Source organism: Colletotrichum acutatum (genome assembly GCF_030867785.1).
Source record: "Colletotrichum acutatum strain CBS 112980 chromosome Unknown BDZ83scaffold_2, whole genome shotgun sequence".
Taxonomy (NCBI): domain Eukaryota; kingdom Fungi; phylum Ascomycota; class Sordariomycetes; order Glomerellales; family Glomerellaceae; genus Colletotrichum; species Colletotrichum acutatum.
The window spans coordinates 914,087-927,653 of record NW_026848996.1 but is presented as its reverse complement, the minus strand read 5'-3'; the positions used below and the strand labels follow the sequence as shown (position 1 = coordinate 927,653).

Here is a 13,567-nt window from a genome sequence, read left to right as displayed (position 1 = left end):
GCCGGTTCGCGCCCTTCGACCTCGGCGTCGAACACTTCTGCTAGTCCGAATCGGCCGCATCCTTGCGCTATGTTTTTAGATTCTCGATAGATGACAAAGCCGTACCCCACGGCTCTGTTCGTCGCCCTGGAGCCGTCCGAGAGGACGATCATATGGCTTTCCAGTACTGTCTTAAGCCAGCGCTCGAAAGCTTTCGCAGCCTCTTCTTTGCATTGAACTACTATCTGATCCTGTGAGCTTGGCAGGTACTGTGATTGGAGGAACGCTGGTCTTCCGCATCTTGGCAGAAGTTCAGCCGTCCGTTGTAGCCTCGTCTGTTGCTGTCCCTGCTGGGAGAGCCGCGCGACGAGCGGCTGTCGGCGATCAATCCTCTGCAGTCGGACTGCGGCCCGTAAGTGGACGCCCTCTAAGACAACTTTGGCTGACGGTAAGCCGGCGTCTCGGAGAAGGCTACTGGTTGGCGTTGTCCTTCAGACAGGTAGCACGGCCCTTGCTGCCGCTGTGATGACGCTGTCATCTTCTGCACAAGCCCCTTCTGGCCTGTGTTGACGGGCCTTCCTTGGAGAGGCGGATCCGTGTCTATCTCCGCTCGGCGTCTCGAAGCCGGCTTCGTGATACCTGCGTACCATGTTTCGGCGCCGAAGAGCGCGATCGGCAGTACGCAGGAGACGACGGCTTTTCGCACGGCGGCCCCTGGTAGTCCCCTCTTTGTGTTCGTAAGGTGCCTCAGACGTTGAGCTGCCTTCTTTGCCGCAGCTACTTTTGTGTCGACGTGGTGCCGGAAGGACAGTCTCTTGTCGAACCAGACACCCAGCCAGCGTACAGGTTTTGTCGAGGCCTTGACCACCAAATCTCCCGCCCTGACCTCTGGCAGCTCCGCTGGCTGGCCGTGCTTCTAGGAAAGTAGATGACCTCGCACTTGTTCAGGTCAAAGGAGGCCTTGTTCTCCGAGCCCCATCTGAGAATGCCGGCTGCGCTTCGGTTGAATATTGCGACGTTGCTCTCCAGGGAGGGGCTGATGGCCAGAGTGGCGATGTCGTCCGCGTACCCGAATCGCGCGTCCGGGTCGTCTTCAAGGATCTCTGCGATGTAGAGCAGAAAGACAATGGGAGGTAGTGGCGATCCCTGAGGCAGCCCGCATGACAGAGGAAAGTACTCGGTTGTGCTTTTTTCTAGCCGGACTCTAGCGGTGCGGTTGCGGCAGAAGCTGAAGATCAGTCGGTCAAGCCTTGTGGCCATACCTGCTGACGCAGTCTAATGACGAGCCGGTTCCGAAGGACGGAGTCGAAAGCCCCTTTTACGTCCATAGTCAGAAGCGTCACCGTGAGCCCTTTTAGGAGGGCCATTTCGATAGCGTAGGCGAGGCAGGTCGTCAGATCGACGGCTGACCTGCCTTGTAGACCTCCGATCTGTTGCGGACTGACGATGCGCTCGACAATCGCCAGAGAAGCCATCCTTCTGGCTATTAGTCTCTCGAGTCCTTTGCCCAAGCACGAGAGGAGCGTGATCGGCCGCCGGGACCCGGGCTTGGAGGCATCCCTGCAGGCCTTCTGGATCATGACCACCTCAGCTCTGCGGAAAGGCAGAGGAAAGTGGCCGACCCGCATACAGGACTGGAATAGCAGCCTGACCGGCTCCGAGATGACGCCCCAGCAGGCCTGGAGAAGGCGCGTGGTGATCCCGTCTACGCCAGGGGTTGTTGCCTCTGTCAGGGTAGCCGCCTTCACTTCTTCTCCGCGAGCAAAGACAGAAGATAATTAGGGCTTTTATTGTCTTAAAAGCCAAGAAGAAGGCCCAGAAAGGAAGTCAGGTCGAAGCCCAGGAGATATTCGCGTCAGAAGGAAACGCATTTTACAGTTGGTGAGTGGGGGATTGTCCAGCTGTTGACAATACACGTTAGCAGCTTCATATCATCCTACCATCAGTCGAAAAGAAATAGGTCATTGAGGATATAAGGCTGCAGTTTTCACAAGGCGAACCAAAGGACCACCTGGTTTCCCTGACACCGCAAACTTTTGAGGGTGATAATCGAGAAGTGTAACGCCAGCTGACACACCATTTCAAGGCCTACAATATATTTCTTCTTACATGTCCAAGTCCATTACCGTTCTCTCAATCCATCGAACTATTTACATGCATGTATCGCACCTAACCAAGCCCTTTTCTCTCGTCCTATTCAGCTTCTGAGAGAAGTGGACTTGCAGCGTCGCGAGAGACCGGCCCGGGAAGTAGCTCGAGAAATCGTTGTGGATCTCCCTCCATGAAAGACCCTGTCCTTTCAGTTGAATCAAAAGTCTATTCTCTTGTTCTGAAAACGGTCGTCTGGACTTGGCAGATCGCCTCGCAGGCTTTCGTCTCTGCATCGAAGAACCTGAAGGCCGACCAACTGAGGGATAGCAATGCGTTTGTTGTCCTTCTGTGGACGGCTGCTCCCATTGCAGTTGAAATGTCGTTACAAATCCATCTGTGGTGCGCTTCAGGACTGGATTTTGAGAGGCCACTCATCGTATTGCCCAAAGAAGGATCTGGGATCTATTTCGTTATCGGTAGAAGCAGGAGAGACTGGCGAGGTCAGAATTCTGATGCCTGATCGTTTAGTAGCCCGCTCTGACCTTCGTCTTGGTTTCATGCTAATGCGATGATGTGTCCCGTGATCTCAGAGCCCTGCTGGTGCCAACAGTCTCCTGGGAGTTTATTTTACGACGTTTGGGTTTTGGCTGACCGCGTTGGTCAGAATTGTCCTCACAGCCCTGGGACCGTGCCGGATTCTGTCAGGGTTGGCTTGATCTCCGAAGCAGTCCTCGTTGGTTCCATGGCGCCATCCTCATCGCTAGATTCCGGGTCCGAATCGATTCAGCATAAGCGCCCGTTGGTAGTCGTGATTTGCGAGCTCGGCGACGGACTCGAGATAAGTGTACAGGAGGAGCATCTGATGCTGTCGTCTCAGCATCCAGGTGCATTTCGTCGGGTGAAGATGAACAGTTGCTGGAATGAAGTGCCGTTCTGTGATCAGCAGGCCGCTTCGGTCGGTGAGCGGGCTAACTACGTCAACACCACAGTTTCGGCCACGGATTGGGATCTCTTGTCCGGAAAGGGGTTGGCGTGTGAATTTCGGGTGTGCATGGCATTTCTTGGCCTATAGATGCCAAACTAGAGAACGGCAGCCCACTTTCGGCCAACGCCGGGCTTGGCATCGTGCCAGACTTTTCAGCAGGCCCTCTCGGGGATTCTGAGGCCTCTCCAATTCCGCGCTGCTGGATGGCACGACTTGTTGATGTTGCAGCCAGATCGTCAAGTCGACATCGGCTGCTTGACTCACTTGGGGAGGATGCTCGGTGTAAGGCGGAGTGCTCTCTGGAGCAGGGTCTCTGAGCTGACAGTCGATGCATTCTTAGTCGACTTTTGAGGGAGAGCCTGGTCGGCTGTGTTGTTGGCAGCTTGGGGACCTGGATCTGGGTACGAAGGAAGCATTGCCGCCGTGAATGCCTCGGATGGCAACGAAAGCGCCGAGACTGGTAGACAGTTGGCAGACCAAGCCGCCGTCTCAGGCGAATTCTCGCGCGTATTGAAGTCCACTGTCACAGGCTTCTTGGCTGAGCTGTGGCCCATATCGCCAGACCCTGGGCAGCGTTCAATCCGCAGATACGGCTTATCATTTGAATTGACTTTGCCCTCAACATTTGACTCTGGAAGGGATTGGGAGGACACGATTGGTTTCTTGTCACGATGACTCTTGATCTGATCGGGCGTGGTCGTTGTGTCGTCTGAAGGAGGGATCGCGGTTCTTCCCATCACAGAACAGGAAGGACTGGGAGTCTGTCTTGTTGTGCTTCGGGCTGCCAATGGACGCACAGCTTGCGCTGGAGCCGAGTAGAATGAAATGTTGTCAAGATTGATGGGCATTTTGGGTTGAACGTTGGAGAGTTCCAAAAGTCTGATGTTTGACAAGATGAGAGTGTCGAAGTCTATCAGCCAGACGCTCTCCTTTAAGTAGTCGATGTTCAGCGACGAGGGCAATGCATTAACGCTTCCGTGTTGTCTGCAAAGAAGAACAGCGAGCACGCCAAGAGGTACACTCTGAACGCCGATATCTGCACATACGATGCCTGGTCTGTCCAGGCACATTCGTCCCCCACTGTTCGTAGACAGTGTCGTATTGTTGCCAATCAGCAGTCGCCAGAAGTATACGCCCTTATGGATGCGACTCAACCTGAGACCGGCCCCCCAAAGTCCCGTATGCATCTCGCAGTAGTTCTCGGAGTAGCCGATGGCCTGATAAGGCATGGTATGCCATCTTGAGCGCTGAACAGGTCATATCGCCGTTTGAACTGCCATTCCGTTTGCCCGAGGTGTCATGCGTTGGGCAGGAGGGATGCTGGCTAGGCTGAAGCGCAAGGCAGACACGCATGAAGCGCCATGCAGCAACCGTCATGATGCATCCATATCAAGAGGCTCGTGCCGCAATATGCATTCAGCGCGCGCATCATGAGAGTCGGTCCGAAGGTGACTAAGGAGCCGAATAGGGAAATTAATGAGGTCGGTCCAGGGGCTGAGTTCAAGGCAAGACTGCCTGACCAGCCTCCTTGCGTCATCAAGTTGGCGCCTGGTGAACAGGGGGCAGTTTGTGACTGGCAACGGATCTAGGCCATTGCGCGAGATGCATCCGAGGCACCGAGATATGCAAGACTCAGGAACCCATCTCAAAGTCACCCAGCAGAAAGTGAGTTACAACAGCGCATGACGGTACTCTTCACTCTGCCTCTCGTGGTAAAACAGTCAGCCTGGTCCCCATCTCCGGTTCACAACCGTCCAGGCCTCCTATTCTCGAGTCAGAATAAGTTCATCGTATCGAGATACGATTTGGGGTCAAACCTAGAGCAGATGGATCTGAAGAGGAAGGCGCCTAGGTCGTGTGGAACGTCTCGATGTGGGGTGAGAGAGGCGAGATGGCGGCGTAACTGGGCAAGGTAGCAACGTAAGAGACAGAGCCACACTGCCCATGGGCAAGGGTACGATTCAGGAGAAGCGGGAAACCCGAGCGATGAATGCTTTGTGAAAATAATGGGAGGGAAGGTAGAGGGTACGAAAAGTTGACGTCGAGACGAGGGCGACGCCGTATTTAAGGGCGGCGTGAATTGGCACGGGCAGGGGTGCACGTGCAAAGCGGCGCGGGCGCCATGCCCGATTGGAACGTGCCGCCAAACCAGGAGGGGCAGGCAGCGACTTCTCGATTACTTTTTAAACCTAAGGGGCGAAGTATAAAAAAATAAAGTATTTCCGCTTTTTATTAATATAATAAAATAGTATATTAATAACGAGCTTATTATATATTTAGGCTTTTTAAATATTATATTCGTTTTTATTATTTAAGAACTTCGCTAAGTTTAATAAAGGCTTTTTATAAAAAGCTCCGTTATTAAAGGGCGCTTCTAAACTAATAGGGGTTCTATAAAAGTCGGGTTCTTTAATAAAAAGCGCGGGGGGTCCGCTTATTTATTAAAACTACTTTTATAATAACTATAAGATTTTATTAAACTTTTTATATTTATATTTCCGTTCTATTATATTTACTACTCTTTTTATTTTATTTTACTTCTAAACTTTTATTAACTTTTATAAACTTTAAATAATCTATTTTTAAGTCTATATTATAGCTCTTACTAACTAAATACTTAGCGGTACGTTAATAATTATATTCGTTTTTATTATATAATATAATTAATAATAAAGTAAATAAAAAGAGGAGCTTAAATATATTAAAAGTCTAGCCTATATAAATCTACGTTAAGGGGATTTTAATATATAAAATCTAAGCTAAGGAGTAAAGGTTTTTAAAGCGGAGGTTCTACAGAGGTTCTATAAAAGAAAAGTATTTAAATAGGACCTTTATAGAAACGGCGCGGTGAGCCGTAGTAATATCTGGGCTAAGGCTCGGATCTACTAATCGGGTCTAGCCCGTAACAGGTGACCCCATATACCAAGCCTTGCAACTACTCCAAACTAACCATAGAGATATGAAGAGCGATGTTCAGCATCTGGTTATATCAAGAAGAAGGAGACATCGAGGTTAGGTCAGGGTTCAGGCTAGGTTTTAGAGATAGCAATCGGGCATCGGACCTGTCTCGCACCACGCTCAGGCTTCACGGCATGGAATTCTAAGCCCCACGAAGGGGGAGTGTGTGTTCGGGTCGTTAAGGACAAGAGCAGAGCGACTTACAGTCGTTTAAATCTACCACGTTACCTAAGGCAGACTTCTGCATAAGCCCGGTGCTGCTGGTGTGCAACGGAGGGGCGGTGTTCGAGGTGTGCCCATGTGCAAGGCAAACCACCACATACCTTAGCCAGTAAGAATCTGATGATCTTTAGCAACCCCGCCACCCGGCCCGAAATGGAATTATTGCATGCACTTTTCTTGGAACTTAAATGTCGTCTATTATCCTGAGGATCAGTCTCAAGCGGCGCGTCCTCATAGTAATCAAAACCGCCCCTACCTAGTTGTACTAGCTTGTTATCTCGACATCCGTTGGAGCGCTTCGTCCAGATCCTGCCTAGGGTCCCGGAGTATCTAGGTGAAAGCCTCTCAGCATGCAAACACACGACGCGTATGATCGGTTCACGGAGCTTTGTCGTCATTCTGACAAATATCCTCAAGCACAGCTTAGAAACCAGCAACCTTCTTGAGGCTCTCTATGGTGAAAGGCAATATGAAAGCCTTCAAGAGAGGGAATGCTCTTTATTTGACCATGCGGCATCTGTAATAACGTTCTGGGAAACTGGAAAACGAAACCGTAAGGTTACAATGATCTTCGTTAATCTGGGACTTTTATCTGATGTCAGTAGAATTCCCCAAGGAGGAAGAAGCCATTTGGGATATGGAGACCCTTCGGCTCCATCTGCACCGCGGAGACCAGGATCCGCACGTTCGCCATGTGTAAGCTGCAAATTCCCGACCCTCCGATCCTCAATGAACAAATTCTGACAAGCGACCAGCTTTGTTGGCGCAGATAACTCGAGATCGCCGCTAAGCTGCTCTATGGATATGTTCAAACTAGTCTGCTCCTATCACCAAGTCAACCATGCTTTTCTGGAGCCAGTCCATGCCTTTGGACGACAAAAAGAGCCTCTTGATCTCTGCTTGGCTCAGTTTAAAGGCTGCGACACGCTCAGCTGTCCCGCTGAAGGCTCCCCGGAGCTTCCCAAGCTCGGCCGTTCTGGTCGGGAAATCCAGCTGTCTTATCTTCTCCGCTCTGTCGAATCTTCCGAAAGTGGCAATGGCGTCTGGGACTGGCAGATCCGTCAAGTTGCAAACTATCACTCCTTCGACGTGGAAACCGGACGGGCGTTTTGGTTTACCATCAAGGCAGACGAAATTTTTGAGGATCGGATAAAGAAAATCAGCCCTCTTCTCAGAATTCCAGCCAAAACTGAGACACAAGATGGAGATGTTTCTCTCTATCTTCAGGCATCATTGGCTACTCACTTGGTTTACCTCTCCTGGTGCGATGAGAATTGTCGACAGTTTATCAACGAGACCGAAGCAGGGATTCGAACGATCGTAACGCCAGCCACAAGAGCGATTGTCGATGACCTCATTGACAAAGAGTCCAGTTTCTTGAGTGCGTACCCAAAGCCTTTGAGAGACTCTCGCAACCCAACCATGTACTCGCAAAGTCAATCCATGTCAGGCACTTTAGCCACCACTATTGACTCTGAGAAAAACAAGATGTCGATGTTATCCCGTATGACAAACGGGACATCGTCGACTCTCAGCTCTTGGCTCAAGCAGGAGAAGTCAAAACACGCGGATCCGGAGCTTGGTGATCAATACCCTACTTGTAATACCACGGATACAAGTTCACAGCCTCCCCAGCCAGATACGTGGGAAACTCTCAACCAGTTCCGGTTCAAAGACATACAAACCTTGCACAAGCACTCTGACATTATTCATCGAGCTTCACTGGCTCTGGAACTTGACGTTGGCGTCCTTGGTGACATCTGCGACTTCTACAGCCAGATCGCTGCCACTGAGTTTCGTGAGAAAGCTGCATGTGAAGTATCAATCTGCAGATTCATTAAAGAGGTCAAATCTATTGTGAGGAGACTGGAAACACGACTGCATCAAATGCGTTGCTTGGCCATCTCAATCAGCCAAAGTATACAGCTAGTAAGCTTAAACCTAAGAGCAGCATGTTAAAAGACATTCCAAAGCTGACATGAAGACGCAAAGTACGAGAGATTAATCCAGCAACGCACAAATCATGTTGGTAATTGGTTTGCCGAGATAGCGCACGAGAACACCAAACAGATGCAAGTCATTACAGACAAGACGTTGAAGGAAACGACATCTATGCATGTCATCACCATTGCGACACTAATTTTCCTGCCGGCCACCTTCGTTGCAGTAAGGACTGCTTACCCGAGTCTTGCCAGCGTAATTTGAGCCTCTGACGCGATGGCAGACTTTCTTTCAGAGTGGAGTGTTGCTTTGGAACGAAGACAGGGCAGAGGACATGAAAGAACCGTTCATTTGGAAGCGTGATAACTTGATGCTGTTTCTGAGCTTCTGCGGTCCTTTGACTGCGGCGACCATTGGCGGCTGGTTGTTCATGTGTGTACGATTGAGGAGAAGCGCTAGGCGTGGACGTTAAGTATTGACAATAAAGATGCTGGGGTACATGGCGATGATATAGAAATACGTTGTTGGGCTGGCATACATTTCTAGTCTGATTGGTTGATTCGATTTGATTCAGAGGTGGAAAGGAGGGAAAGCTTGGCAACTGCATATGTCTTCGGTAGAATACAATATGATCTTTGTAGCCTATAGTGCAGACTTTTGGTTCTTTTGAATAGTTTTAGTAAGTATATGTTAAATACTATGCTACCATCTGTCTAATAAGTCTGAGGCCAAGAAACTGAAGAGACTCCTTGCGCTGAATAACAGTCTCCGGCGAGAGCTGATTACCAATGTTCGAAGCGGACTAAGCTGCACGTCATACAACATTGCCGAGCCCTGCAGGAAGCCGATACTTCCGTTCAATAATAAGCAAGGCACACTGGATGCGACACCTTCAGCCTATGGCGTACGTGATAGCCCAGGTCAAATATTGACCGGCTCACTGTACTGGGACGAGCTAATACGATCCAACCCCTCTCTGCAGGCTGCCTCTCTACTCATACCCTGTCAAGCCAAACATAACCAATGGTGAAAGGACCGGTAGCCCAAAAGCAGCTGAGAGCAGGCGCGCCAAATATGTTTCAAAGCTGACTGGGAGTCGATGCCTGGCAGCCACTCGTTGCCTTATTAGTTCGCCAGAGCGGTCTTACACTCACGTCGAAAATGAAAAGCCGCAATGGACGTGCTTACGTGGTTTGGAAGCAGTTGCCTCGACTTAAGACCTTTCTCATACACCGACTGAACTCCGGCTCGCTGTGTTTGCGTTGAGAGCTCTTCGTGCTCATCTTCGTCTTGAACGGCAATCACCTTCGTCTTGGAAGTCTCTCACAATCATTACTGTCGAATACATTTTACAATCCAATCAGTCGCTTCCGTGCGAGGCTTAGCGACTCACTTGACATTCTGATACATCCACGCCTGTTGGCATTGTCCACAAGGCCCAGAAGTCAGAGAAAATGAAGCAAGACAATGTGATTGCTGAATTTAAGCAGTATGCCGACGAGTACGTCCAGAAGCATAATTGCTACGGTATGAGGGGATACGATGCATATGAAGACAAACATGTAGCATTTGTTCCCCGGTGCGCACTCGAGAGTTTTTGGACGAAGGAAAACATGAGACGCGTTTTGTATAGTCGAGAAGACTGGATCAAAGACACTATTTCCACCATCCAGCCGCAATATCTCATTGTTTTCTCCATCCTCGTCTACATGTCCCAGCCACAGCACATCTCACTTTTCACAGGAGAGTTCATCAAAGATACATCATTGCCGCTGGCAGATAATCCGCATGCGTACTCTGAAAAGGAGGATTCGGAAGAGAAGAGGGTCTTTGAGGAATTCCAGAAGGAGCAGTGGAGATTCTATCCCTTCTTGTTCAAGACTGATGGAGGGCCCAAGCCTCGAAAGAGACATCTTCCACCTCTGCAGATCATCCCTATCATAGCGAAAGACCGCATCGAGCATGCAGGGAACGTCCAAGACGACAAAGTTTGCGTGTATCGAATACAGCTACACCCGCAATGCTTTTCTCAGCAGGTAATTAGAGGCTTCAGTTTTTGTCGAAAGTATGACTCAGCTCTGACAACGTTCTGCTAGTTCGTCGTTTTTAAAACTTATCGCGACATAAATGAGGAGGTTAAGCAACTTTATGAGAACGAAGTAGATATGTATACGCAGCTCGACGATCAGACCACATCTTATGATTCCATCATCAAGTATTTTGGCTCATTCGAGATTCCCGGGCTACGGACCATCATACTTGAATACGCCCCAGGCGGGAACTTGCAGTCCTTCTTCAAAGCATATCCTCCTCCTCTGGCCCACTCAGATCGCGTTCTTTTCTGGGATAGCTTGATGGGCCTTTTAGGCGGCCTAGATGCAATTCACAATCTCAGAAAAAGCCGTGGAGGAAAGGGAAGTTGGGAACTTAAAGGGTACGATAATCTTAACTTAAGTCTGAATTCTGAATGAGGCTAATGTTTAAAATCGAAGAACTCACCAGGATATCAGGCCGCAGAACATCCTCATTTGTCCTGGCCCGCCTGACAATATATATGCTGTAAGATTCAAGTTCGCAGACATGGGAACAGGCCACATTCACAGGGCAAGATATCAAGGGCTGGGATTGAATGCTGAGGATAACTATGGGAATGGGATGTATAGTAAGCGTTACTTCCTGGTTCTGTCACTTCTTCATTCATCTAACCCTGGATTCCTATAGGTGCTCCAGAAGCATACCGAGATCAAGGCGACTCAAATTTGATTCGATGGGAGAGCGACATTTGGTCTCTCGGCGGTGTCGCCAGCGAAGCCCTAGTGTGGACGAGATGGGGAGAGTATGGACGCGGCCGATATCAAGAAGACCGAGTGAGCGAAACCCACGTGACTCCTCTGAATGGCGGCTTTCATGAGGGCGCCTTTCATGACGGAGCTCCGGACGGGGCTTGTCTCTTGGATGCAGTGGACGAGTGGCATCAGAAAGCAATCAGCTACGCCGGTGAAGACTCTCAGTGGTTTTCAGATGTCAGCGAATTCCTCCTTTCAGGCATGCTTTTGACAGATCCCAGAGAGAGACTCAAAGCTTTGGAGCTTCATGCTGCATGGAAGAGCAGGATTCTTAACGGCCCTCGCCTAGTTGAACCACACAGAAAGGCAGAGTATGCTCCGATCAGGTCTTCGAGGCCCCATTCAACATCTCGGAGGAGGGAAACCAGCCCGCTGAGCCGATCTAGCCGATGTACTGAAGAGCACTCTAACGAGAGAATCGTTGCAACACGTTCCACCGGATCAAGGTCAGATGACCCTCCCGGTATCATTCTACATTCACCAGAAGCAATCCACGAAGAGGCAGGCTCAGGAAGATTTCACGAGTCCCGAACGCCCCACAGATTTGACTCGGTGCCTAATCGATCAACGCAAGTGTCCGGAGGTTTGCTGAACCATGAAAGGCATTTATCGGTGCCAGGTACCGCTAATGCTGCAACCGAAATCGACCGCAGGTCTTCCCCGTGGGATAGATCACTAGAAACTATTCCAGCTGAAAATGTCCCAAAAGCTCTAAACATTGAAGCTCATGCAAATACACCGACAGATGACAGAGCTGAGTTGATGGGAGCGCCAGAGCAGCCAACAAGGCTGAATACCGCCATTGATTTTACGGCGCATGGGTTTCAGGATGAAGAGTTGCCATATAGACAGGAGAGGTTGCCGTCCTATAGGGGACCTGACCCCAGTCTCTCTCCTCCGAGCCATTCGCAGTGGAGTCCGGAACCCATCTCTCCCAAGGATCTCAACGATGATATAACTATGGAAACCATCTGGAACGTATGCATAGAAGGGAAGAAACGCTCACACTCGCCATTCAGAAGTTTCCGCAGTAATAGAGGAAGCACGAGCTCCAACGTCAAAGGCAAGCCTCTGGAGGCATACCCACAACTTGCCCCATCTCTCCAAAAGTTGAAAGGAGAGACAGGCCGTGATCAGGTAAGTCAAGGTGACACCGGTGTTTATGGAGCAAACTAATCTGTTCATTTCGTAAGATATTTCTTGTGGACGACTCCAGGTCCATGGAGCCTCATCAGAAGAAGGTAGCTACGAGTTGCCAAGTTCTCTCCTACTTACTCAAAAAGGGAGGAGTTGACCCAAATTCAACTTTCGAGGTTTATTTCACCTCATCTAAACCTCCTCTTCAGTCGAACAAAACCTCGGAGCTCAAGCAAAGCATAGAGGGAATGGCGTTTCGTGAAGAACAGTGCAACATGGGCCCAAGTTTGGACGGAGTGGTCAGCAAAGCTATCCAGAACAAGAAGCCGGTTAGCATATACGTGCTGACGAATGGCCACTGGAATCTCAGGAACCAAGAGAGCTTCTGCGGTGTCGATGGTCCGATCAAGCGACTGGTGACTCATGTTCAACGGACTAACGAACAACAGAATTGGATTGGCGTTCAGTTCATCCGATTCTTTCAAGACCCGGTCACGGCTGCTGACAAACTTGGAGAGACTCGGTTGAAAGCGTTGGACGATGATTTGAAACAAGAAACCGGAATGTAAGTTGGCGCCCAGCTTCTTCTCGAGTTGATACTGATCACTAACTCTCAACAAGAGATATTGTCGATACACGGAACTTTGACGCAGATGTGCGCAAAATTTTACTTGGCTCAGTCGTACCAGACGAGGATAATTCTTGAAGTTTCTAATCCTCGATGCACTTCAGCTCTGAGGACCTTGCCGGCATGTCAGCAGAGGTGCGGCGCTAAAGACACATTTGTTAGATAAGACCATTGTTTTCTGCTTTGGGCGTCATTCATGATGTTGCGTTGCTGATACTTTCAAGTTTTTCTTCTCTTTTGTGCTACGTGTGTATCGGCAGTAATCGGTGGGCAGGGAGCGCTTACTTGTGTCCTAGTCATTGTGGACAAGTCTATAGACGCTCCCCAAAACGAACTGGCCGACGTGGAAGCCATCTAGTCTCAAGCGAGGTTGCATCTATCTGTACCGTTGATGGCGGTTGTGACGGGCATCAGAAAAAGCTAGAGTGATTTGCGTTCACACTAATTTGGATATCAAGCTTATTTTCAACTTGGGAACAGCGAAAAGCGAATACATGTGGCCGAAAGTAACTGCGAGATCGACAAATAACGATAGCCCTGCTTGCTACTTTCCTATTGTGGTTCTAGAAGGTGGGCTCTTTAGAATATACTTTTGGCGGACCGCAGACGTGCGACAGGTGGCCCACGGGAGCATCCATGATCAATCAGCAAGAACTCTAATAGAGCAGTTCCGTTAGGTTTCGATAGTGTGTGGAAACAGGTTTCCTACACTATATTCTTCCTCGGTGTCCGTACTGATTAGTTTACTTGCGCTTTCAGCGAATATCTTCATCGAAGCCG

At 49.6% G+C, this 13,567-nt stretch overlaps 3 protein-coding genes across 3 annotated transcripts; 2 read left to right on the top strand and 1 right to left on the bottom strand.

The window, feature by feature from the left end:
- Positions 1-3,315: 3,315 nt before the first annotated feature.
- BDZ83DRAFT_646141 (uncharacterized protein) lies at positions 3,316-4,284 on the bottom strand (the record flags this gene model as incomplete). The annotated part of the gene is made up of 1 exon (XM_060509925.1): positions 3,316-4,284. One exon carries the CDS (start codon positions 4,282-4,284, stop codon positions 3,316-3,318), a length of 969 nt encoding a protein of 322 aa, XP_060371705.1.
- Positions 4,285-6,352: 2,068 nt separating this feature from the next.
- On the top strand, positions 6,353-8,579 carry BDZ83DRAFT_167829 (uncharacterized protein). The gene is made up of 4 exons (XM_060501436.1): positions 6,353-6,788; positions 6,841-6,931; positions 6,991-8,164; positions 8,228-8,579. The coding sequence occupies exons 1-4, from the start codon at positions 6,605-6,607 to the stop codon at positions 8,438-8,440; spliced, it is 1,662 nt and encodes a 553-aa protein (XP_060371704.1). The 5' UTR covers positions 6,353-6,604; the 3' UTR covers positions 8,441-8,579.
- A 612-nt stretch (positions 8,580-9,191) lies between these two features.
- On the top strand, positions 9,192-13,107 carry BDZ83DRAFT_167776 (uncharacterized protein). The gene is made up of 7 exons (XM_060501434.1): positions 9,192-10,212; positions 10,273-10,610; positions 10,669-10,838; positions 10,898-12,159; positions 12,216-12,724; positions 12,781-12,944; positions 13,012-13,107. The coding sequence occupies exons 1-6, from the start codon at positions 9,631-9,633 to the stop codon at positions 12,863-12,865; spliced, it is 2,946 nt and encodes a 981-aa protein (XP_060371703.1). The 5' UTR covers positions 9,192-9,630; the 3' UTR covers positions 12,866-12,944; positions 13,012-13,107.
- Positions 13,108-13,567: the final 460 nt, after the last annotated feature.